The sequence below is a fragment of the Muntiacus reevesi genome, chromosome 5, assembly GCF_963930625.1.
Source record: "Muntiacus reevesi chromosome 5, mMunRee1.1, whole genome shotgun sequence".
In the NCBI taxonomy this organism is placed as follows: Eukaryota; Metazoa; Chordata; class Mammalia; order Artiodactyla; family Cervidae; genus Muntiacus; species Muntiacus reevesi.
Window position 1 is genome coordinate 85,469,049 of NC_089253.1, and position 27,989 is coordinate 85,497,037.

The window sequence follows — 27,989 nt, forward strand, 5'->3', positions numbered from 1 at the left end:
ATGGACTATACAGTCCATGGAGTTCTCCAGACCAGGATACTGGGGTGGGTAGCCATTCCCTTCTCCAGGGGATATTCCCAACCCAGGGGTTGAACCCAAGCCTCCTGCATTGTAGGTAGATTATTTACCAGCTGAGCCACCAGGGAAGCCCGAATCAGGTTAGCCAGATGGTATTTCAAGTAAGTTACGCTATGAAGTTAAGGCAACAGGTAACACATACTGAATAAGCCAAAAAGTGCTTAATTTTGTTTTCTATGAAATAGTTTATTTTACTGTTTACTATGGAGGGGCTACAAATACGTATCTGACAGGAACACCGAGGACTAACATTTGCAACACTGGTGAAAATGGATATGAAGACTTGAGAGTCTACAGCAAAGGGTGCATGCCATTTACATTGCTCATCTCCCACCATACATCTGAAAACATCAAAGGCACTTATCAAAATGATTAAATAAAGGAGTGTGGAATTTAAAACAATGACATACCCCAGGCATAAGATCAAGTGCTTGAGTTTTCTTAGAGTCTGAGTTCTGACATTTGACTGATTTATGCAACTTACTTTGTAACCCTAAAATATTTAATAGACGGTCTGATTTCAAGACCTTTTCAAATGAAAAGAACCTAATGAAATAATGTAAAATCAAAATTTTTCTTTACCCATTATAAAAGAGCACTACGATCTCCTGGTAAAGGCAAAAGACCCACAGTTATGGCAGTCATGTCACCTCTGCAGGGAGGACCATGGGCGTTGACGCTTTATGAACGGGCACACTGGTGTGTCTGTGATTTCCTAGGCACACTCATCTAGCCAGGTGCATGGCACTGGGCTGGGTGCTGTGGGGACACAAGCACGATGTGATCTGTGTTTTCCAAAGCTTGTGTTTATCCCCCTCAGTTGAGTTGGTCATGCTTTCCCTTCAATTCCTACTGACCTGTTCCAAGCAGCTTCTTAAAACAGGAGCCAGAATAAAAAGATTGTGTCCCCTATGGCTCCATTTGTCTACAGTATGGGAAGAACAGTGGATGGATTGAGAAGTAGGGCACCTTCCAGCTCCTTCTGACTCAGTATCTTCACACAGCCTCGTGGCAACTTCCTACACAAACATGAGTACTCTACTGCATTCTAAAACAAAAGTGTATAAATGCATTTGGACTGATTTATGTTCTAACTCCTCACTCACAGAAAAATAAAACTGACTTCAGTGAGTCCAATCACATTTCCACATGAAAACATACAATCAGACTAAGGGGAGAGTTGGTTTTCCTAGACTTAGGAATACTGACTCAATACAGTTAGCTTCTAATGGCACTCATTCTCAACATGAGAAAACAATTTCTAGCATATTTTTAAATTATAGTATGCATACACGTAAGTGTAGAGAGTGTGGATAAAAAGGCTGACAGGCCATCTAGCATGTTTAAGAGTGTACTGATAATGAGAAATTTCAATTTTTTTCCTTCTCAGTTTGTACATGTATAATCATTTCCAGGATACCCACGTGTCATACAAAATTGAAAGATGCCCAATTCTGCTATAAAAAAATGCTGAAGTTATAATTTTTTAATGCAGAGTGACTGCACATAAAGACTATATAGAAGCCACCCACAGGAGTGCTAACAGAAGGTATTTCTGAATTTGACATGTACTATTACCCATCCTCCATTTTATAATGTTCCATTCTCAATACTGAACTTCTCTTTAGTCAAGAAATCCCCAAGTTTATAAAAACCTGAGGGTGATTTCCAGTGAGATTTATCAGGATAGAGGAGCAAAAAGACCACAGGTATTACTGGATCATATCTGTAGGAAAAACTAATTAATTAGCATTATCACAAAACTACTGTAGGGCAACAGGTTTCAGTAGTTAAACATAAATCACAAGGGTCTGTTTCCAGCATTATAAAAGGGGTGACCTGATTTCACTGGGGTATCAACTAGTATTTACAAAGCTACTTGGAATTTTTCTCTTGCTCTTCATTGTTGTTAAGTAATGAGAATTTTGATGATGGGGAAACTTCATTTTTCAAGTGTAGGATGATCTGAGCTGAATGAGAAAAAGAATGATTAAGGGAGGGAAGGAAGGCAGGCCTGGCATCAATTTGAACACATTTTTCTTTTTCCTAAGGTGTGTGTCTCCAAGGTTATGATAATACAGTCATAAACATGTCAGTCACTTTAAGGGTCTTAGTACTAATGAAGACTGAGAAGGATGAAATGATAAACTGAGCTACCACTAAACAGGCTACCACTAGTACAAATCCCTAAGAGTAACATATCCACCACCAGTATTCTCAGCAGCAATATATTTAAATACAAAGAGAACTACATATATATTATCATATAAATATTTCCTTTTATTTTTTCATTGTTAAAATTTTTAAAAATTTTGTTTTTATTTCTTTAAAAGCATACTTTATTAAAGAAACACTGGAAATGTGGATTCTTTTTGAGAAATAATCATCTTCACTGATAGATGATATCTATGAAGAAACCAAATTTCTATACTAACCAATAGAAAATTAACCACTGGTGAGTCTAGTTCCAATCCCAAATGAAGGACACACAAAATAAACATGTTGGGACTGATTCTGTACACTCAGTTAAAACAGTTCCATTCCTGAACTATATTAGCTACTAAAATTCTAAAAATGCTCATTTTCCTGGGTATCCTCTTTTGTCAAAGGGTTTAGTATTTACTATGTTATTTACAGTAACTGACATTTACAAAGGATGGAGAAACCAGAGAACACACTCCATAGTATGTAAGACCTTTACCTCTTTTTAAATGTTCTTAGTGGACTATAATGCTAAGCAAATATATTTAGACCCTCTTAACTTGCAGGTGTATTGAATATCTCTTAATCTGCTTTCTCCCTTCAAATGTTTTGTATCTTAGTACTAATCCTGTAGAATTAAAAAAAAAGATCCTATGTTTCATACATTTTGAATGAAAACAACCAAAGAAATAAACCCTATATGGACTACTTTTTTTTCCTATTTAAATACTGCTACTTTCTATTAACCCTATTTCAAATTTAGAGTTACATATACATTGTGAAGACGTCCATGTACACAAGTCTCTATAGAACCTCCAATTTTATTATAAAACTTCCTCACACACACACTAGAGAACTGTATTTTCACTTTTACATGTTTAAACAACCCAAGAAGGTTGGCACATTTTAAAGTTAACACTTTTTATCATCATTATAAAAACAGACTGAGATTAATGGTGACCCTAGCATTTGGTTACTGACTGACTGATTAACTAGGCTCCTGACTTATTATTACTGGCTAATTTCACATTTGATTTTATGTATAACCTGCATTTCCCAGGAGATAATCAGGGAATGCAAAAATCAAAAATCCTAAGCAGGTAATTTTGCTACTTTAAGCATTTCTGGTAAAATAGCTAGTTGAAGTTAAAAGAGGAAAGCTACTAATAAACAGAAAATTAGGGGGACAAGTTACCTGTGGATTTCATTACTCACATTAGGACTAGTCCTCCTTATTGAAGGCTAACTGAAAACAGACTGGACCATGACTTTTAGCTGTATGTTTGGTATTTTCAAATACTCCAATGATGCTCTTCAATAATTTTATTACCTCCAATTTATGACACCATACTACGCTTTTCACACTTTAAATTTCCCATTTCCATAATCCAAATGTCAAAAAATTACTACACATTCCCTTATACAATCAAAAATAGGTTTACTGGAATGTTTTCAGTTATAGCTGAAGGCAGCAACATTTGCAACATTTAGCTTTTGTTACATCTATAAACATGTGAACACTGCTTGCAAAGCAATTATTAATATGAAAAGAATCTTGCAAATATCGATGGAATGGTTATACACATCTTTCAGCATAATGATCTGGTACTCTGCAGAGGCTCCCTGACCACCAGCCTGATCCCTACCTCAATGCAATAAATTCAAGTCCTTATGCCATTAAAATAACAGTATGAAATATCCTTATCAGTGTTTAACTATATATACAGTAGTGAATTGGCAAGTATCTAGTTTCAAATTAGACCCTTGGAATATGGCAAAATCAAGGCTGGTTATCTTTGCCTCAAACATAATTATTAAAAGCAACATTTTGTTGGAAGGGAGGGAGATAATTGGACATTCTCAATGCTCCAATTTGAAGTGATACTTGCCTCTTAATTTCTTGAAAAAGAAGCTTTGAAAGTTATATACATGGGTTTCATTTAAATTATGCAGCAACCTTTTATTATTATTGTCCCAGATTTTGTTTAATGAAGATCTGTCGTCAAATCAAGTACGGTATTTCACAACTATAAGAACTGCAAGAGAAAAAAATGGAAAAGAAACATCAAAATCAGATTCATACGCTACTGTGAGAAACAATATTCCTAAACATAGTTTCCATTGTGAAAAGAAGTAAGTAACAGGGACAATTTTTATCTGAAATGATAGATAACACATGGGAATGGAGAAGCAAAAATGAGACAACCTAAATATCTAGTATTAGCATTTTGATCAAATAGATTAATACAAAATCATAGTATAAAGAGGCTAAAACATTTAATAACATGGGAAAATATTTTGAAAGTATTTACTAGAAAGTATACATATGATTTTAGTTTTTGAAAACATGTTTATATATTATTAATAGGAAAAGACTTGAAGTATATACAATAGTTATATTAATAGTAGCTATCTCTGTGTGCTAAGAGAATGGCTGGGTTTTATTTTCTTCTTTATGCCATTCAACATACCACTGGTTGATTCTTGGTACTGGCAGTAGTTATGTTCTATAAAGTCAAGAGTGGATACTGAACCACTGTTCTGACGGCAGATAGAGGCTTAAATTCCTGCCAGCCTCTGTCTACAATGTTTCTGACAAACAGTCAGTACATAACCTTGTTTTATAAGTTTCTGGGTAGAGATACCTTATTTATTATACAGTGCTGACTCATTAGCCCTGAACTCATGGCCAGCAGGACTGTCACTTATGCCTGAACGAAGCTTATCTCACACACATATTTCCTCCACAAGGCACAGTATAGCCTTGTACTCAGCAACACTAGACAGCACCAGAGCACCAGTACCCCTAGGGGCCACTTGAAACAGCAAAACCATTAACAAGGTTGACAGAAATGTGAGCAGCGTGGCACTGAACAGACTCTGAAGGGCACCTGTTTACTTCATGAGGTGGGACTGAGGCAGAGCATGACATTAGACATCAGCCGGGAATATGCATATCAAGAGAGCCAAAGTTTTCACCTTTCTGACTGCAACTGCCAATGACTCCAAAAGCACTGGGGTAAATGATCAATGCTAACTAGTAGATGAATTCACAAACACAGAATCCACAAATTATGAGGACTGACTGTCTTTGAAACAAAAATTTTTTTTTTTTCTGTTTAAAAGTAGTATCACCATGGAATTTTTCAAATGGTTATTCTGAGATACTTTCCAGATCTTTATAAAATCCCTGTAAACACAGAGCAAGAATCTTGGGGGAAAAGGAGATATTAAAAATGATCTGACCAGAAAAGGACAAATATATGATGTAACTTATATGTGGAATCTAAAAAGTAATACAAATGAATCTACATACAAGACAGAACCAGACTTACAGTCATAGAAAACAAACTTCTGGTTACCAGAGGGGGAAGAAAGGGGGAAAGGACAGATTAGGAAGTGAGAGTAACAGATACAAACTACTAAAAACAGATAAGCAGCATGGACCTACTATACAGCATGGGGAACTATGTTTAATATCTTTTAATAACCTACAGTGGAAAATAATATGAAAAAATATATAACTGAATCACTGTCATACACCTGAAATTAACACAACAATGTAAACCAACTATACGGAAAAAAATTTTTTTAATGATCTGACTTTTAAAAGAATATTAAGGGGGTATAAAGGAAGGGCAAGAGTTATGCTTCAATGATGGAAATGAAGCTCAAATCCAAAACAAAAATTATCATCTAGAGAATTTATCTGGATTTTCTTTAAACACAGTATTATGAAATGAAGCTGCCATACCTAAAAGTTAATAATAAATAGAAAATGAGTGTTATGGTCTTGAGTGTAACAGTAGCCATATATGGCCTCAAAGAAATCATGCAGCCCTGTCATTTTTGTTGAGAATCTGATGAAAGATAAAGACTCTCACTATAAAAACGTACATGTGCATACTCATGTAAAATTTTATATACAATTTATATGCATTTTCAGAGTTACAGATTCTAGGTTAAGAGCTCCTGTCTGGGGCCATAAATTATTACTCAACCCTGACATCAATAATACTAGGTCAAGTGAAAATAAGTTAAAAAGAAAATTTTTTAAAACTTCAAATCAAATTATACTACTCCAAATTAATAATCCAGTAAATACTTACTGATAATCACTAACAAAAGGATAACAGCAACCAAAGCCATGATAGCTTTTATCTACAACACACAAAAAACAGAAAAGATTAATGTTTCACTTCTTAATAAAGAGTATCTGACATTCTATTTACCACATTACACTAACTCGTCCACAATCTCCTTCTAAGAAAGGTTTCCAAATTTTTTTTCATATAAACTTGATTATTTGCATCTTTCTGTAATAATCAGAGTTCCCCAAATTTGAGGGGTTATGCTTGTGTAGATTTTACTGTTCAAGGCTACAGAGTAAACAGTAATAATCAAAGCCTTCATGGGCCTGGTCTTTTTGTCTCTGATTTCACACGTATCTCTAATGTAAGGCTAGGAAAAGAACAATCTTTTAGCAACTCTGTCCAAAAATGTCAGGATATTATGAATACCATTGGCATCCAATACAGATGGTTCAATATACATAGTATAAAGCATTTTTTATAGAAATTATTCTCAAAGTATTAATATATTGGAATTCTGTTAGTTTGTGCTCCCCTTATTTTCTTAGCATTTTTATCTCCATTTTGAGGAATATAATTTAAACTTTTCATGAATAAACCTCATTTAATAAATAACTTGCCTGAGAGCATTCTGTGCGTCAGTTTCACAGATAGGAGAAATCTTAAGATTAGTCCTTAGGTACTTAATATTTTAGGTCCACATTATCTCTCTCTATAAAATTGTCACATTTCTCATCTAATCCTACAATGCATAAATTATAAATTGACTAGATTTGAATTCAAACAAAAGTGTTGTTATCATCAACAATTTTCACAGATAATTGATTAAAGATGGTTCATTCAGAAAAAAGGTACCCAGTTGTTATAAACACATGAAACATTCCGGTGGATATCACAACTAGCAACTAGAAGTACCTAATGAAATGTTTCTAAGATAAAAATACTGCTGACATTTTAGTGGCATTATATTCATAACAAGAACAAAGTGACCAAGACAATACACGGAAGCTTTGCAACTTGAATAGCAGGGACCTATCACATGATAACCAAAAAATGTAGACACAGACTCAGATCAAATGAATACGGGTACATTTTCAATAGGTGTCTGGGTCCACATTACACTATAAAGTACTTTAGTGACAAAAGTGATCCAGAGAATATATGGAAGCTTTGCATTTTTTTTAAACCTGAAAATATTTCTAAAGTAATTTCGAATTTTACAGTAGCTTTTCAAATTTACTAAAAATACATATTAATTTGCTCTATTAATTTGTGCTAGGCTTAACATTTAGAAGATTTAAATGGAAATATTAATAACAATTTAAAAACACCTAAAGAAACAGTTTCTAACATTGGCCAGGAAATGTTTACAACCAAAAATGGCAGTATTCACACATGTCCAAAGTGCACTTCTTCCAAACGACATGGACAAAAATCTGTTTCTCATTAAACATGTTTACTTATTTATGTTAAAAGTCAGGTTTATTGAGAGATACTTTACATACAATAAAACTCACCCTTTTAAAGTTCATTTTGATGCATTTTGACATCTAGTTGTCAACCATCACCATCGCAGTTGAACGTAAGACACTTTCATCACTCAGAACGTGCCCTCATACCCTGCTGTAGTCAATCTCTACTCCTCGACCCATAGCCAGTGGCAACCTCTAATCTCTTTTCCATTTCTATAACCCTTTACTTAGTCCTTCCTAAATAATAATTATGAAGTTAAACCAGAAAATGGCAGTGATATAGAGACTATTAAAAAATATAAATTAAAAATATACTCTAATTTTTCCACTTAAAAGCATGCTATTTATTTGATCTGGACCCCATAAAGTACAAAATGAAAATCTTTAGCTATGGTTAAAAAAAGCTACACAAAATGTACATTATCATTTTATTAATGGCCATGTGAATGAGTCACGAGTATGTATGGGGAGAGGAGGTTAATGGCTTGTCGACCTTTTGTTCCACCAAACTAATTTCCAGAACAGAACATTTGTATAGAAATAGAAAATTTACTCTTTAAAAAACCTAGAAAATTTAAATTCTGGACAAGAGGAGCAATGAAACTTGTATCTTCCCCTAAGTTCTATTTCTGAAAATAAGAGGATTCAACAGGTGCACAGACAAAAAGAAGTAAATCTACCGAAACTCTTGGAAGAAATCCTTAGCATATGTCAACATGATGTTTTGAAAGTTATTCCTAAACTGGAAAATGAGAGACTTTAAAATGATACAAAGTATCAGGAGGAAAAAGATGAGATGTGCTCATGACATGAAATTTTCTAAAAAAAAATCTTAAAAGAAACATTTTTCTGCTTGATAAGCAGTAGCCATACTTGATTTAAGAAGTAAATTCATTTCCATAAAATGTTTTGCAGGAATATATCAGCATATAATGATTCCTAATTTTTTTCTTGTTAAAATGTTTTACTTCTTATTCCTCTTATCCAAGTACTAACCAGGCCTGACTGTGCCAAGCTTCTGAGATCAGGCAGATTGGTTCAGGGTTGTATGGCAGAAGACTCTCTAGAATAATGAGGGACAGTGGGACTTTTTTAAGCCCCCCCCCCCCATTTGCCATATAAATTCTGACACATTCAACTGCTTTTATTTTTTTCCTCCTTTCAAAAAGAAAATTATATTTTTCTCTAGCTTGCATTCTATCTTTTAAACATTTGTATGTAATGGTATAGGTTGCTCCAAAAAGGTACTAATAATAAATTATAAGTTAATATTTCTTATAAGTCTAGAGGAAGCTAAATTATTAATAAAATGTGGGTTACTCTCTACGAAGAAACCCACGAAAACAACCTTTCAGGCACTGCTTGATTCCTTTAGTTATTTCTAACCCAAAAGATATTAATTTGACAAATATTCAGAGTTCCACCGTGTCTCAGGCTCAGAATATATAATAATGAGCAAGAGAGTTGTAGCCCCTGTCCTTACAAAGCTTATAATCTAGAGGCCCTTTTTCCTTCATGTCTTTGACCACCACTGGATATGCTGATCAACCTATCCAACATCTTCTGATTTACTTACTTTGCATCCACGCCACCACATTTGCCTTCGAAGTTGTTTGGATCTGTTGCTAAAAGCAGTTGCATTATCCGATAAGCTTTCTATATCACATAGAGGATGGAGAGAAGGATTAAACGACATAACAGGATTCTTTTATCTAGTCACACAAAGACAAGAAAATATTAATTTCTACTTCTGCAAATTTATTCCCCTTTAAGCATGAAAACAACATCTTTTCTTTCCTCCACCCACAAACTCTGGCATTCTGTATTCTTAAAAAAAAAAAAAGGAAAAAGTGGCTGCACATCAGTTTGCTCAATCCACTTTTATGATAAGAGTAAGATAAGACTTCTAAGGCCTCAGTGCTTTCAATAAACATGAATTCTGTTAGAAAATACTCCTTAAAAACTCAAATACTTGGCAGAACTATAGAAAAAAATCTACAAGTGGAGAAGGCTAAATTCTTAAGATTATATCAAAAGTGATTCTGAAGCAAAATAGTACAAATTTTAAAAGTGGTTAAATAATTTTTTTTGTTAAGTAAGTCTGTCAAGGATTAATCAGTCATTCAGCCATTCATCATTTAAACAATACGTGAGTACCTAATAAGTGTCAGGAACTGTTATAAGAACAGAGACTAACATCTGTCAGTAAAGAAAGGTTACTAAGTCACCAGACAAAGCATAAGATAAAAACACTGAATAGAAAAAAAAAAAAAATACTGGATAGGGGGGTGGGAGCTAAGAAAAAGAAAAAAAAAACCCACACTGGATAAGTTTGAAATAAGTTTGAATAGAAGTGATTAGACCTATTTTCCATGAGATCAGGAGAGATACAAAGTACATCAACATAACAGGACAAAAGAAAAAAAATACTCTAATTCATTTCAATAATGAATTTTTAATTTTTTCATTCTCAACCATCAATTAAAGCAATAATATGACAATAAGATGTTTCAAAGTAAAGGGAGCTAATATATACAACTTAACAATGAAGTTTCAAACAACCCAATTGAAAAATGGAGGAAGACCTAAGTAGAAATCTGACTTGTGGTTGCCTAGGGTGGGCAGTGGGTGGGAGGCAGTGGGAAAGGATGGATTGGGAGTTTGGGATTAGCAGATGCAAAACATTATATATAAGATGAATAAACAACAAGGTCCTAGTGTGTAGCACAGGGAACTATAATCAATATCCTGGAATAAACCATAATGGAAAAGAATATGAAAAAGTATATATATGTGTATATATATAAATGCTGTACAGTAGAAATTAACACATAAATCAACTATACGTGAATAAAATAATTTTTTTTTTAAGTAAAGGAAGCTAAAGTTAAAACATTAAAACCATAAATACCATTTTTCCTAAGACAAGATTTCTAAACTTTGGCTAGAAAAATGGGAGAAGTACACTATCAAAATACAGATTAAGAATTTCAAGAAATATATGAGGTATCTGTACCTGATTTGTCCTGTAGTTCATCTAGTCTCTCCCCTCTTTCTATTACCTTTGTAATATTTTCTTGCATGACATCAATGACTTCATCCACCTGATTCTGAACACTAGTTTTAGAAAAAAGATTAAAAAATAATGCATTCTTGAGAATTTTACAATTTTTGAAAATTTCATTAGACACTATAGAAAATAACAAGTTCTCAGAATCATTCAAGTCTAAAGTTTTTAAGTTTAAGGCTTATAGCAACATTCCTTCCATTTGTGGGCTTGAGTACTCAGGAAATTAAAAGACAACATAATATAAATAAAAGTAATATTTAACTTAAAGATAGTTTATTCTTAGTCCTGTTTCTACAAACTAAATGCATTGTCAGAAAGCTTAGTAACTGCCTATTTGGTTCATTTTTGTAGCCCCAGTACCTGTTACACTGCTTGGGACAGAGTATGCACTTAAGACTTATCAGTTCAATAAGTGAACAATTTGGGTGTAAGTCCTGCCAAGCACATCCAGCTACTTGAGAAAGAGATATAAGGCAGTGAATGTAGAGATCTGCATTTAACTATAATGGAAGCAGAGCTATTGTTCACCAAGGACCAATCTTGAAATTTCTAGGTAGTTATCTTCCATTAGGTGCAAGAGACAATAGCCTAAATAAGGTGCAGCAGGGTGGAAATGGACAAAATGTATGGCAGCTCCTACACATGATGAGATTATAGCTATTCTTTATATCAATATACATACACTACATGTGATTTTAAAACAAAACCAATGTAACTGAAGGAATCATTATGATCCCAGAATCCCTATAAGCAAAAGACTCCATGTATATAGACAGATTAATTGGTATCTGTCATGCAGCCTAGATCAATCCAGCCTAGACCAGAGATGCCATCAACATCCTGGTGCTAAGTTTTAAGGGGTTAAGAGTGAATTGGCCAGGTGATGAATGGTGGGAAATTTTTAGGCTAAAGGAGTAAGAGGAGGGGATGTTTCAGGAACCAATGATTAACTGGATATGGGTAAAGGAGTTAGGGCAAGAAAAGGGTAGAGAACTTCTAGATTTATAAACTGAGCAACTGAGTAAATATAGATGATGGTCATTAACTGGAAAAGAAAATTAAGGACTCAAAGGAAAAGCAAGTTTTTGAAGAAAGGGGTGGAGATTTATCTTATTTCCAGTTAAAGAGTCATGCGGTAGAAGAAAGGACACAAGAGAGAACCTACCCTTGAAAATATAAACGTATGCAGAGAGAAGACATTTTAACGTGTCAAACTCAAGAATCTGACAGCGCTTGAGCTCCTGAAATGTCTAATTATCACCACTATAGGGAAGCTGCATGGTGTAGTATAAAGAGCCCAGGCTCTGGATGCAGACAGATCTGGGTTTGCAATTCAGTGTCATCACTTACTATGTATGTGGCTTTGCAAGTCATTTTGCAAGTCTCTTTGAACCTCATATTTTCTCACCTTTAAATACAATACAATATTGTAAAGTAAAATTTAAAAAAATAAATGATGATAATCTTTCCCTTATGAGAATTATATGTGACAGTGTTTTTTAAACACTTAGCATGGTTCCTAATGTTTAGTGTGTGTTTAATGTCAGTGTTCTTCCATTAAGAAAACAAAAAAGTTCATGCTCTGCTACACACACTCATCCCTTATTTTATAAAGCAAATATTTATTTGCATAGTTAACACCCCATCTTGTGGCCTCTTAAGGTACTGCTGACAAAAGAAGTTTAAAAGGTATGTTGTATTTTTGCAGTTTTATACTTTTGCTGTTCATCATGGAACATTCCTTGGGGATCTTATAAAATTAAAACTGTTTAGACCAAGGCTATATATAGTTAGGAGACTTCCTACCCATGGAAGAGCATGTCTACAATTCACTAGAGTGACATTTATAATGCTATTATTTAATTTTAAAAAAAAGGAAACATTCTAAAGAGAATCATAAATTTTTATATAGGCATGTGAATATTTAAGATCTTTTCCAAAAATCTTCCCTAAAAAGTGACACTGGAATACTAGCAAATCCATTAAAAGGACCTACTCTATAGCATAAAGAACTCTATGCAATATCTTATAATAATTTATAGTGGAAAAGAATATGATAAAGAATATATATACTTTTTCAGATCATTTACGTATATATATAACTGAATCACTCTGCTGTACACTGTAAGACAACTATACTTCAATAAAGGAAGAAAAGAGATACTGGGCGTTTTATGTGGAATTAATGTTATCAGTATGTCAGTCAAATTTGAACAAAGCAACAATGCTGCTGATCCACACCTTGTATGGAAATGTTACATATTAAGTGGTAATAACAACCTTAAACTCACCAGTGCTAGCAATTTTAGTTACTATTCATAAACAAATGCCAGGTACTTGTCCTTGGGCAAGTGATGTGGCATGTTATGCTCCATGATTTTGGGCCATTTTGGACGCACATTTGTCATGCCCTGGTTAGATAAGTACTCATGGGGTTGTGCCAATAAGGTTTCAATTGTGTGTTTTGATGACTGATCACCTTCTAAGTAAATCTGATAAGTCTTCAGCTCTAGAGAAAGAACTCAACCGTCCCTTACTGTTCTAAAATTCTGTGATCAAAGTCATTGTGATAATTTACTATGCACATATCCATATTCACATGTATGTGTGCTTGGCACTTGCTAATACAGACACAGTCTGCAATGCCCACTGTGTACAACCAACCCTGGTTTAGGAGCTCAGCCGGAAAGTCACACTGAGAAGACTCACTGGGCCGTGCTCAGTACCAGGCTCAGTCTGGGGAAGGATGGCAGACAGGAGATGAAGCATATTGGCAGGAAAAACAGATGTCACCAGTGGAGCCCTCTTCTCCAAGGGCGAGTGAGGTATACATGTGGGTGCACAGAGAAGTCACCCAGGCTCAAAGACGGAAAGCCTCTCTGCCATGGCATCCTCACAACCTTGAATGTGTTGTGGTACTTCCGAAACATGAGAGGGTGAGTGACTTGTGAGGCCATCTCTTACTCACCTCTCCATCTCCCTCTGGAGACTGTCATGAGACAGTCTGATGACACATGAAGCTTTCTGCAGGATATATCTGCAGACTATAAACCCCTATAAACCTGGGTTAGAACTGGCTCCTTTGTAACAGGGTATCTCACAACTCAGACTGCACCCTCCTATAATCATTTTTGGTGTATAGGACAAGAACCCAGGGAACTGACACCTTCGGCTTCTCTTCGACAACCTATGTGAGTAATAAACTGTCTGGATCTAAGTGGCTCACTGTATCTTGACTGTCGAACATCCCTTGAAGCAGCAGAGACTCTCTTCTGCTGGCCTCAAAGAAGCGAGCATTGTGGGTTCTACAGCTGCAAGGAAGTGAACCCTATCAGCAACTACTTGAACTTGGTCAGGAGCTTCAGACGAGATCAAAGCCTGGGCGACACCCTGATTTCAGCCTTGTGAGACCCTGCACAGAGGTCCCAGCTAAGCAGTGACTGAACCCCTGACCCATGGAAAATGTGGGTTGATGAATGTGTGTTGTTTCAGGCTGCTAGGTTCAGGGTAACTTGTTATGCAGCAAGAAAAAATGAAAACATCCCATTTAGTATACCAATTTGTTGCTACCGTGATTCTGTATTTCAGAACCCATTAACTAGGATTTGGTTAAGTGTAGGCCCATTTCTTCATTCCAACGGCTCTGTGACTAAAACCCAAGTATCTCATCAATAACTTGACACCATATTATAGCACCCTTCTCACTATGTGCCATCTACATCCAGACTTAGGGGAGCAACTACCCTTCCTCGGATCTTGAGCCTGGGCCATTCGGTTTATCTTCCAGTTTATCTTTTATAGGTGGGTAATTTTCCAGGGCTGTTTCACTTCTCCAGTTGCTCCTGCTCCCTTCTTGTCTGGACTCATATACTTCTTACATTAAATACATTCACTATAGTATTACCCACCATCTACCACCAATAATATATACAGAAAAGCTTTAAACTGAAAATTAAGGAGCCATAAAACTTAGATCAGGGCTTCCCTGGTGTCTTAGTGGTAAAGAATTCACCTGCCAATGCAGGAGACATGGGTTCTATCCCTGATCTGGGACGATCCCACATGCCTCGGAGCAACTAAGCCCATGCACCTCGAGAGAAGCCACATGATGAGAAACCTGCACATCAAACTAGAGTGGCCCCTGCTCACCACAACTAGAGAAAAGGCCACAGACAGCACAGAATATAATAAAATAAAATAAAATAATTAAAAAAAAAAACCCTTAGGTCAATAAATGGGTTAGGATAAGTAATAGAAATGAATAAATTCTGAAGTATATAAAAAAGATGCTATACTTCAGAAAACTAAATCTATTATGTTGCTTTTATTATCATGCTGAAAATGGGAATCATGTTATAGATTTAAAACCAAAATAGACCTTGAGATTATGCTAAATAAATGAATTTGATATATATATAAATCAAAATCAACAACCAGGAACTGCATTTCCTTAGCTATAATTAAGAGGTAGCTCTGTGAAAATAAAAAGAATGACTGTTTTACAACCTAGAATATTAGTTTACATCAAGGCTCAGCAAATTTTTTCTGTAAAAGATAAGATAGAATAGAGTTTTTAGATTTTGTGGATCATAAAGTCTCTTGTCACTACTACTGAAATCTGTCATTATAGTCTGAAAGCAACTAAGATAACAGGAACGGCTGTTTCAATAAAACTTTATAAAAACTAGATTTGTCCCATAGGTTGTAGTCTGCCAACCCCTGGTCCAGGTACAAATATGACAATCTTTTAAATAAGTATCTCACAAACTTACTGCTTAATTTTATCATTTCTGGGTCCAAATCTTGGTCCAGATGGTCCTCTTCTGAAAAAAGCCAAAAAACACCAAATACAATTAATAAGGAGAGCATTAAAACAAACACCAAAGCAGAAAATACACACAAACACGTTGAATTCTAAACATGGATCATTCATCATAGGGAACCAGATTTTACTAGTATTGATAGAACTTAACGATATATAATCATGTCTGTATACTTCACTGGTACTTAGTACAGGCTGTCACAACCGAATTCTTCTGAATGTTATCAGTTTCAATATAATTCTTAGTTACACACAGATATTCTAATCATTAAACTTTGAAATACCACAACAACCAAAGTGCTAGGGATTATGAATAACTTTATGATCAATTATAAAATCTGCTTGCAATGCAGGAGACCCCGGTTCCATTCTTGGATCAGGAAGAGCCCCTGGAGAAGGGACAGGCTACCCACTCCAGTATTCCTGGGCTTCCCTGGTGACTCAGACAGTAAAGAATCCACCTGGAATGCGGGAGACTTGGGTTTGATTCCTGGGTGGGGAGGATCCCCTGGAGGAGGGCATGGCAACCCACTCCAGTATTCTTGCCTGGAGAATCCCCATAGACAGGAGCCTGGCGGGCTACAGTCCATAAGGTTGCACAGAGTTGGACACGACTGAGCGACTAAGCACACAGAACACTCTAAGTCCAGTTACCTTGAATTTAGGCTCTAATGAAATGCTAATTTTCGGGAATGAATATACAGAAAAATCCATTCAAAACACTTAAGTTTTTTAAAGTATGTTTTTTGATTACTCATCTTAAACTTAGCAACATAACTAAGGGAAACGTAGGAGTCTATGAAAATATTAACATTTCTCAAATTATCTCTCCATAGTCAAGTGTTGTATCATTTAAACCAATCCATTTTAATATGCTGGAAATAAAAATTGGGGGATATTTTAAGTACTTTTCCTTCTTCCGATGATAGAAAATAAGGTATAAACCACAAAACTCAAAGAATAGGTTCTGACCAATTAAACCTTAATTTACCATTTTCTTCTACTCCCAGTCCTTGGCAACCTCCATCCTACTTTGTATCTCTATGAATCTGACTACTGTAGGTGTCTCAGATAAGAAGAATCATGTGAGACGTATCCTTTATAACCAGCTTCTTTCACTTAGCATAACGTCTTCAAGGTTCATTCATTTGCAGTGTGTTTCAGAATTTCCTTTTTAAGACTGAGTGCTATTCCATTGTATGTGCATACCATATTTTATCCATCTATCCATTGATAGACACTTGGGTTACTTATACCTTTTCGCAATTATGAATAATCCTGCTATGAAAGTAGTGTTGAATAATCTTTAAAAATTATTTCGGAATGTTACTTGCTTTGTTTCCCTTTCAATGCACAGATAGAACCCGTGTATGGGAGTTGATTTTGAACAAGTGTGCCGGTTTTGTCATCAGGCCCTTTGGGACGTTGTACAGCATTATTTGGGAGTAAACCTCCAGTGTACAGAGCTGGCCTGAAAAGTTTGTTTCTTGCTTACATTCAGGTAACCACTTATTTGGCCAAAGCATCTGACCTTTCAATAATGAGTCCTTTGTTCACAGGTAGCTATTGCTGCGGCCTAAAGGATTCTCACTGAAATTGGCACTGTTAGCAATTATCTTTGTGACTCTGGAAGTTTTGTTACCTACAGGAAATATTCTTCCCACTTCATCTGACCTTCCTGCCAAAAAATGATACTATCTCCTCTTAATGGACTTGCTTTCCCTCCTGTAGGCTCTGTTTGTTGATTGCCTCATGGCTGACAACTACTTTTATAAAGTGTTTTTTCTTGGGGGGGGGGAAGTCTTTACAAAAGCAACATTATAGCAGCAGAGGAAGGTAGATGCTTCCTCCCAGGCTTACCCTGCTACATCAACCTTCAGAGAAAACTCCTGCAACAATATGTCATCCTTCCTGTCTTTGCAGTTAAAACTGAGGCCCTTTCTAATTGTAACTGCAAAGGATGGATCAAGTTAATTAATTCTGACAGAGCATCAAGGCAATTCAATGGGGACAAGATAATCTTTTCATCAAATGGTGGTGGCACAAATAGCCTTATGCCCCCTGGCCCCCCCTAAAATTATCCTTCACTTTTACCTCAATTCCATATATAAAAAATTAATGTACAACAGATTATAGACCTAAATGTAAAAGCCAACATGTTAAAACTTCTGGAAGAAATCAGAGAAGAAAATCTTAGAATCTTTGGGTTTGGCAGAGATTTCTTAAATAAGCAAAAACAATTTTAAAAAAAATTTAATAAACTGATTAAATTAAAACTCTGGTCTTCAAAAGATAGTTATGAAAATGAAAAGATTAAATTACAGACTAGGAGTAAATGTTTGTAAAAACATTTATCTGATAAAGAACTTGTAAAACATATTAAAAAAACTCCTACAACTTCATAAGACAAACTCAGAATTGGGCAAAGGATTTTAACATATACATCATGAAACAAAACATGAAAACCGTAAATATGCACAAAAGAAGTTGTTTAGCATAATCTGTAGTTAGGAAAATGCAAATAAAAACCATAATGGGATACCACTATACACCAACAAGAGTGGCTAAAATTAAAAGACTGACTATACACAGTGGCGATGAGGATTTGGAACAACCAGAACTCCCATACAATGCTGGTGGGAACATAAAGTGGTACACATCATTTTGGGAAACAGCTGTAAACATATACCAGCCATTTAAACATAAATTTTATGTTATGTATGTTAAGTAAACATACTTACCATCCTAAGTATTTACCCAAGAGAAATGAAAGCATAAGTCCACACAAAACCTGTACACAAATGTTTACAGCAGTTTTATTTATAATAGCTAAAAACTAGAAACACCCCAAATATCCATCAATAAGTGAATGGGTAAGTGTTCATATAATGGACAACAACCCAAAAATAAACAAACTATTGATACATGGGACAGCATGGGTGAAACTACTAATACATGTGACCGCAAGGGTGAATCTCAAAATAATTATACAGAGTGAATGAAGCCAGTTTAAGAAAAAAAAAAAGAAGGTATACTGTGTGATTCCACTTATCAAAAAAATCTAGACAATACAAACTACAGTGATAGAAAGCAGATCAGTGGCTGCCCGTGGACTGGAAAAGTGACAGATTAACAAGAGGTTTGAGGAAACTTTTGAGGTGATGGCAATGTCCATTATTTGATTTTTCTGATGATTTCACAGGCATACAGTGGATATGTCAAAATGCATGTTGTACTGTTTATATGTATTTTACTGTATGTCAGTTACACCTCAATAAAGCTGTAAATCAAACAAAAATAACTTACAGAAAAAAGTCCTCTTCTTCATCTGAATCATCTTCTAATAGATTTCTCTGCCAAAAAAAGAAAAAGACTTGAGTTTTCAGATTCCCAGGGGCTTACAAGTTGTCAGGGACAGAGCAGTGAAACAATTTCTATCCTGGTGAAATTTCTTAACTCCACGCTTCCAGACAGAGGGAAAGGTAATCACATGTGCTTCACCAGAAGCTAAAAGATAGGAAACTGCAGTGCAGGCTTTCTAAGAAAATGCTTGTAACACAGAATCCTCTGACTGACTGACCCCAAGGTAGAGAGAGGTCACTGAAGCTGGTGTGGGAGTAAGGAACGCAGGCAATCAGGAAGGAGCAAGTCCTTTCTCCTCCCTCTGCCTTCCAGTCTCTATTTATTTACAGAACCTAAGAAGGAGTCAGGAGGCAAAGGAGAAATGTACTGCAGTTGCAGAGTCCAACTCCAACATCAGAGAGAGGAGTATATACGGTAGGTTTTGGAGCTCAGAGACAAGGCATAACAATTGGCACCTAATAGTGACTCAGCCCATGAACAGCCCTGTACACATATTTGAACTTCCAAACAAAAACGACTTTATACTTTTACCTTATAAGATACAACTATTTTTCTTAAAATGAGGAATGTCTCACTTTCTCCCCCAAAAGCGAAGATACAAAGTTCCAAAAGGAGGCTAAAGAAGAGCAAAAACAAAACCTTTTCAGAATACAAGACCTCCAACAGTATATACTTTGTAGGTAGAATAGTGCCTCCCCACAGATGTCGACGTGCTAATCAAGGAAACCTTGACTATGTTCCCTTGCATGGTACAAGGGACTTTGCAGAAGTGATAAACCAAGGATCCTGAGGTGGGAAGGTCAACATGGATTACTCATGTGAGCCCAGTCATCAGAGAGTTCTTAGAAAAGAGAGAAGCAGGGACTTCCCTGGCGGCTCAGTGGTAAAGAATTCATTGGCCAATGCAGGAGACAAGGATTCGATCCCTGGTCTGGGAGGATTCCACACGACCCTGAGCAACTAAGTCCGTGTGTCACAATTACTGAACCCATGCTCTAGAGCCCAGGAGCACCAACTACTGAGCCCGCATGTTGCAGCTACTGAGGCCCATGCGTTCTAGAGCCTGTGCTCCTCAAAAAGAGAAGTCCCCACTTGCTGCAACTAGAGAAAGCTCACATGCAGCAACAAAGACTCAGCACAGCTAAAAACAAATAAACAGATAAAAGTAAACAAACTTAAAAAAAAAAAAAAAGGGAGGCAGAAGTCAAAGAGAGGCAGGGGACACTGGAAGATATTACACAGCTGAATTTAAAGATATAAGAAGGGGCATGAGCCACACAGGGCAGGCAGCCTCTAAAAGCTGGGAAAAAGCAAGAAAACAGCCTCTTTCCTAGTCTCCTGAAGGAACACAGTCCTGTCAGTGCCTTGATTGTAGCCCAGTGAGATCCACTTTGGACTTCTGGTCACTAGAACTATAAGATAATTTTGTGTTGTTTTAAATTTGTGGCAATTTGTTACAGCAGCCATAGGAAGCAAATACACCACCCATGTACCTTTTCTGAGAAAATTACCCAAGGAATTACACTGGCTAAGAAGAAAATTCTATCAGAACAAAGATGGAGATTGATATACTCAGTATGTCTAATAAAATGTGTGGTCAAATCTAAAGGGAAGATAATGTGATTGTGAACTATAATGCACAGCTATTGAAAAATAAAACATGTAATATAAAGAAAAACTTTAAAAGAATCTCAAACTTTTCTAACAAAACCCAAAAGCAGGAAGAGGAGAGTAAAGTGGGGAAGTAACAGCAAAGTGACATGCTCATCTTGGTGGGGAGAGAAGTGGAGGAAGGGGGAAGAGGCCTAGAATGAAAAGTAGTCCAGAGGGGCACAGTTGTCAGCATGTTGACAGAAAACACAAATTTAAACATTATTGCTAACACATAGGGGTTTCCCATGTGGTGCTATTGGTAAAGAGCCTGCCTGCCAATGCAGGAGAGATGGGTTTGATCCCTGGGATGGAAGATCCCCTAGAGAAGGAAATGGCAACCCACTCTTGCCTGGAAAATTCCATGGACAGAGAAGCCTGGTGGGCTACAATCCATGGGGTTGCAAAGAGTTGGATACAACTGAAGCAACTTAGCATGCACACATGTTAACATGTAAAGTTAGTAAAAGAGAAGGAAAAGGGGGGGAAGGGAAGAAATTTTTTAACTGTCTAGTGGTCGGGCAGGTAGGGGAAAAGAAGGAAAAATAATCAACTGAGCAAAAGAAGTTAGGGAAACTTGGGAAAACCTAAGAAATATAATGAAAGGCAGTGGTTAAGAATCTGCCTGCCAATGCAGGGGACGCAGGTTCGATCTTTGGTCTAAGTTAGATCCCACACGCTGTGGGGCAACTAAGTCCACGAAAATCAAGGAGAAGCCCTTGCTTCTTGAAGAGAAAACCCGTGCTGCAACAAAGAGACCATGAACTTCAACAAAGACCCAGTACAGTCAAAAAATAAATGAATAAAAATAATATCATGAATATCATTATCTCTATATATTATTATAAATAATACACAAAGAGCAAGAAAAATGAAAAGAGGATTGCTCAATATTCATTTAACAAATATGTCTGAGCACCTTCTGTGTACCAGGCACTGTTCTAAGGACCAAGCACCAGCTTTGAACAAGACAGACAAGGTCTGAGCTCTTATAGAAAAACATCTGACAGTGATAAAAGTTATGCAGAGAATTAAAACAGTGATGGGATCAAAAGTGACAGGGTGACTAAATGAGATTAGGCTGTCAAGGAAAATCATTCTCAAAAGGTGAAATTTAGGCTGAGATCCAAACAATATCAAAGAGCCAACCAGAGATTAAGGTGAAGAGCATTCACTGCCAGCAGAGGGACCAGCTAGTGCAGAAAATGTCCAAATAAATTAGTTTTCACAATAAATATGAATGGCCTGAATGCTCCTATTAAAAGGAAAAACTGTATGTGAAGTTCAAAAAAATTCCAGCTAGTATCTGTTTATAAGAAATTGACCTAAAATAAATGTCAAATAAAGAATGGAAAAAAGAGAGAGATGCAGGAGATATACTAGCAAATTCTAACAAAAAGTAAATGACCCGGAAAGAAATCTGCAACATACTTTCAGACTAAAGGGTCTGATATCTCTTAAATAAAAGATCTCTGACAAACCAGTAAGAAAAAGACACAAGACAGAAAAATCATCAAAGGAGAGAAATAGACAATTCCTAACAGAAAAGAAATGGTCAATGACCACATGAAAAGATGTTCAAAATTAATAATATATAGGAAGATACATTAGTGACTTCTTTCAACAAATATTTCTAGAATGCTATTGTAGCTAATAAGTAACAATCATTACATTCATAACAGGTTATTTGCCCTGTATACTAAAGATACAGTGTTTATTACAGTTGCCCAATGAGAAACACAAAGAAAACCAATGTCTTTACACTTATCCACTGAACAAACACAAGTGCTAAGTATACATTATTACAAAAAGGGTTACGTAATGCAATAAGATATCATTTCACACCTGCTAGGCAGATAGTGACAAGTGTTGGTGAGCAGAGATTGGTGGTGAGGAGAAATTCGGAGAAATTGGAACTCTTACACATTTCTGGGCGGGAATGTAAAAACTGTGCAGCCATTCTGGAAAACAGTTCAGCAGTTCTTCAAAAGGCTGTACACAGAGTTACTATAGTACCAGATATTTCTACTCCTAGATACTTACCCAAGAGAAATGAAAATATATGTAATGAAATGAAAACAAAACTTGTATGTGAATGTTCATAGCAGTAGTATTCTTCATAATGGCCAAAAAAATGTAAACAAGTCCCAATGTTCATTAACCGATGACTGAATGAAGTGTGAGACACTCATGTATTGGAATATTATTCAGCAATAAAAAAGAATGAAGTACTAATATATACTACAACATGGATGAAAACATCATGCTAGGAAGTCATTTAAAAAAGACAACATAGTGTATGCTCCCATCTATATAAAATATCCAGAATAGACAAAGCTATAGATCTGTGGTTGCCTAGGGTTGAAGGGATGAGAACAGGGGTTGACTGCTAAAAAGTACAGAGTTTCTTTTTGGAAAGATGAAAGAGTCCTAAAATTGACTGTGGTGATGATTATATAATTCTGTACTAAATATTAATTACTAAAATTCACTGAATTGTATACTTTTAATGAGTGAATTGTATGGCATGTGTATTATGTCTCAATAAAGCTATTATCAAAAAAGTGTAACAGAAAAGAGGAACAAAAGTTAAAAAGTTTTATAAAAGTGATTTATAAATTCTTAGAACCAATTATCAAATGTCATGGTCTGATTAACATTCAAAAGGAGGACTCTAAACAGCCAATTTTGTTCAATTCTGGTATCTAATATCCTATTTTTACAGCAAATTGTGGTAGCAGTCAACCAACAATGCAGAAAGGAAGTGCCGTTCTTTGCAGTAGAACTGATTCCAACTGCGTATCTTATATTGTTGAGTATATACACACAAAGTTTATTTTAAAAAGTTTACTAGCAATTTGTCTATTGGTGGATTCTATCCCCCTTCAAGCAAAACAAAAACTGCAGAAAGAGAATAAAAAGATCACAAATGATTCCTGTACTATACTTCAAGATACCTCTAAATCATAACATGTGGGACAGAAGCTCTTCGTGCGAAAAAGGAGTGTGTAAAACGAAGTCAAGAAGACTATCGGCTGTATAGAGAAGAGACATGCCCTCCAGTTTTTAGCACAATGCCTAGCATATAATAGGTAGCAATATTTATCTGTTGCATGAATCAGCAAATAAAGGAATGGCAGGAAGACAGGAAGCGAGGGAGGACTTCAGGTGGATGAATGAAAAACAACAGCTCTAATTCCTCCCTTCAATAAACCCTTATTGATTACTTATTCTAAAAGAAAGCTATCTACACTATTAGTATCAATGTTATCTTCCAAAATGTTTAAAATGTCTAGAAATGCATAATTTCTAGATTTATACAACTCTGCATAGAATATTCCAAAATAAACAAGAAATTGAACATTATATAAAAGCTACTCTGGCTCTGAGGCAACTGCAGGATTAGAATTCTTTATCTGCAATTCCAAAATCTAAAAAGTTTTGAAAACCAATAGATTTTTAAAGTTTTGGAGTCAAAACTCACTTGGGGAAAAGCTGACCTGAATTGATATTAGCTAATTTATTTATATACTTAGAATAACCAGACATTTCACTGAGAAACATTAGTATGTTTGGAGGTGCTGCTCTAGACTCCCCCAGAAGACTCTTGTAAAATGTGCACTAACTACCTTTGTAAAATCTGAAAAATTCTGAGGAACTCCAACCACATTTGGCTCCAGAATCTGAAAGAAGATATTCTGTATTTATATGAAATTCCCTTTGAAAGACTAGAAAGAAGCTGGGAACAAAATATGGTCACTAATAGAAATAGAATTTGGCTGAGTCCCAATCTAAGTAACATAGACATGCGATGGCACCCCACTCCAGTTCTCTTGCCTGGAAAATCCCATGGATGGAGGAGCCTGGTGGGCTGTAGTCCATGGGGTCGCTAAGAGACACAACTGAGTGACTTCCCTTTCACTTCACTTTCATTCACTGGAGAAGGAAATGGCAACCCACTCCAGTGTTCTTGCCTGGAGAATCCCAGGGACAGGGGAGCCTGGTGGGCTTCTGTCTATGGGGTCGCACAGGGCCGCACATAACTGACGTGACTTAGCAGCAGCATTAAGAAAACATATAGGATTCAAATATAGCCATAAACATTAGATTTTTCTAAAATTATTTACAAAGAAAAACAAATTTTGAATCTTTCCTTTTTAAAGATTAAGATCCTGAACTTACCCTCTCACTTTTCACAGAACCTGTGACATCATCATCATTTAGGTGGCGCTTGAACTTGGGAGGCATCTTTTTTAATGAGGTACTCTTCTACTTCCCCGCAGGATAAATCTTTACCACCTTAAAGAGAAAATAAATTCCATCAGATTTGAAACTTTGGGGTGCAAGCTAAAGTAGTAAAATCAGCACACAAGGCCCGATGTGATGGGGCCCCCTCCACTTCTCTGACTTCAACTGCTCTCGCTCACAGGGTCTCCATACCAGTGATCCTGGCCTCCCTCCATGCGAGGACTCAGTACACAAAAAATAGTTAAAACCCTGAGAAAAATGGAGGTAACTTTTAGAGAGCATGTGGAGAAAATCAGTGACAACATTTTTATCAAATGAAACAGAAGACTGCACAGGAGAGGAGAGAAAAACAGGAGATTGTCCCCTTGCAAGTGAGACATCAGATGCTTAAAGATTTTAATTTGGAGTCAGAAGATAGCAAATTCTCTCACTCACTTTTAGTGAGTTGCATCAACAATGATTCCATTTCCCCATCTGTAAAACAGTTATTTCTAGGCTTATGATTGGAGTTGGGATGGTCATATCAGATTAATACATACATGCAAAAAATATTCTGTAAATTATAATGCCCTGTTCCAATGCACACCACCAGGTGCTCCAAGGAAAGGGATATGCTTGCTAAGTGCTGGGTTAAACAAAATCAGGTTTTCAGTTTGCTACAGAAAGTCTGTTTTTAAAATGCTTATTTGCATTGAGTTTTTCCAGGAAAATGCTTGAATATGCAACATATTCAAAATTTTCTTGAGGAAAAGCTGACATATGCAAACAGAAGTTTTCAGTATCTTGGACAAGAAGATGGATGAATAATGAGAATAGCTAAGGTATACTGAATATTTTACTATGTGTTAGGCACTGTGCTCAGTAACTTAGACACATTTTTTATTCTTTACAACACTTCTTTGAAGTAAGCACCAAGAAACCAAGAGAAAACTAAGGCTTGGTAAAAGATAAGTAACAGTGTTAGTCACTCTACTGATTGAAATAGCAGAAAAATAGGCCTAAATTATTAATGACTGTGCATGATCAATTTTAGTATTTACTCAATAAGTTGTCTATCAGGTTACACAATTCTGTTCTATAAAGACCATTTCCCTCTAACAACCCAGCAGCCCTCTTTCCCTTTGCACAGAACAACCTCTAAGATCTTTAAGCATAGACATCAGTTTGGTGGTTAATATCATTCATTTAAAAAAGAATAAACAAGCCCAGAGTCCAGTTTCATAAACCAGATAAAGTAAAATTTTAAGTTGACTTCCCATCCAAACAAATTGATACAAACACTTTTCTTTGATAAGAAATAATTTTCCAAGCCAGAAACTTAATCACTTCTAACAAAAACCAAGTACTTGCTACCTAAGCAACAGCTCTAGAGCTCTTCAATCTACAATATTTCTGTCACGCACATCCGGCATCTGACCCATTTTATTCCTCATACTTCGATTTCTGAATAATTCATTCATGCAGAAATGTTACAGAAAGTATGGAGAAACAGATGACAAAAGAAGCAACCAACGGACTCGAGCTTTTAATTATACCTGTATTTTATTTATATTTTAAACCCTACAAAAGGGCTGCTTCAACATCCAAAAGCAAACAGCAGGCAGACTTACATAACATCTTTGTGAAACGTACAGTAAAACTACAAGTTTAACGATGAGCAAACCCAAATTCAGGGCCCATAATCCAAGAATCAGCTTCGTGAAGGCACAAAATCAACGACTGACAAACATAAAAGCCATCAGCAAAGCAGCAGGCAGATTATTAACTGCACTTAATAATCAGGGCAAATGATGATATTTGCACCAGACAACTAGTAGAAATAAACCATGCTCAGAAATTGGACTTACACATATTCTCCATAGATCTCCCTGCCCAAAATACATATAAATTCAGGTGTTTGTGTCTAGGTATATATGTAAACAACAGAACCTTCAGTGATGCATTTCAACATCACCAATACATTTTTCTAATGTCACATCACCATAAGCTTATGCCATCATCATACGTTCACAATTTCCTGTATTTTTTGAAGAGGCAGTACGTAATATACTTCTAACCTGTTGTTTAGTAATTGTTGGCTTCTTTTTTGCTTTACCCAAACAACAAGCAAACCAAAACCCCTAGTATTTCATTTTACAAAAAGCTTGAAATCTGTAGAGAGGGCTCCTTTTCCCCAGCCTCCGTTCCCTTTCTGATTCCTCTTCCTAAACTCTCATCAGCAATCTTGCTTGGTGCAGTTTCACGGAAATAAGTGACTTGGATGGACACAGCCTGGAGACATTCTTCACAAAAGCTGTCAAAGTGTTAACGATTCACCTCACCCTTCCGGTCATTATAAACGCAACGCGATTGGCGCGCTCTCTCCCCAGTCTTTGAATAAAGAAACAAATCTATCCCTCCTGCAAGCAGCACCGTTCACCCGCCCCCGCATCAGTCGCACCGGGTCACGTCCCCTGCCATCTGCTCCTGACTCTCGTCCCTTCTACCCCAAGATACGCACTCACATTCCGGGCTGCCTCCCACTCTTCTTCAGTCTTCCCTATTCCCTCCGCTGTTGTCCTCCCATCTCCCCAGAGCACCCTACAATTCCTATTCTTCTCCCCCTTAACCGCCCCTCATTGAACACCCAGGTCCCGATCGTTCTTCCTCGGGGTAACCCGCCCGTCCGACCCCAGCCTTTCCCACTCTGCGACCCCCGAGGCCGGCCCCTCAGCCCGACGCGGACGTTGGGGGCGGTGGGGCACGGACGTCGTCTCCGTTTCCTTCGCACATCCGCCCCTCCCGTCGGGCCCAGGAGGACGGGCGTACCTGAGTCTCCCGGGGAGCTCCCGGCAGCTCTCCGGGCGGGCGGCGCTGGACGGGCGGGGGAAGGAGTGGGAATCGGAAGAAGAGAGCGGGGAGGGGGAGACAGTGGGCGCGGACCCGGCGTCGGCCGCTCAGCCGCAGCTGCGCCCCCGCTCATCGAGCCGATCGGCCCTCCCCAGCCTGGCGCC

General features: G+C 36.7%; 1 protein-coding gene across 3 annotated transcripts; it reads right to left on the reverse strand.

Moving 5' to 3' along the window:
• Positions 1 to 257: 257 nt before the first annotated feature.
• On the reverse strand, positions 258 to 27,989 carry VAMP4 (vesicle associated membrane protein 4). 3 transcript variants are annotated; one of them, XR_010663303.1, is made up of 9 exons: positions 27,805 to 27,989; positions 24,931 to 25,047; positions 19,042 to 19,088; positions 15,686 to 15,736; positions 10,860 to 10,960; positions 9,420 to 9,499; positions 6,390 to 6,441; positions 4,170 to 4,316; positions 258 to 2,048 (listed from the first exon to the last, which is right to left on the reverse strand). XR_010663303.1 is itself a non-coding variant. In XM_065935703.1 (8 exons), exons 2-8 carry the CDS (start codon positions 24,994 to 24,996, stop codon positions 4,288 to 4,290), a joined length of 426 nt encoding a protein of 141 aa, XP_065791775.1. In that variant the 5' UTR covers positions 24,997 to 25,047; positions 27,805 to 27,989; the 3' UTR covers positions 258 to 4,287. The 3 variants fall into 3 exon arrangements, 2 of the variants coding, with proteins under 2 accessions (XP_065791775.1, XP_065791776.1); XM_065935703.1 differs by having other exon boundaries at positions 258 to 4,316; XM_065935704.1 differs by lacking the exon at positions 27,805 to 27,989 and adding an exon at positions 27,501 to 27,614 and having other exon boundaries at positions 258 to 4,316.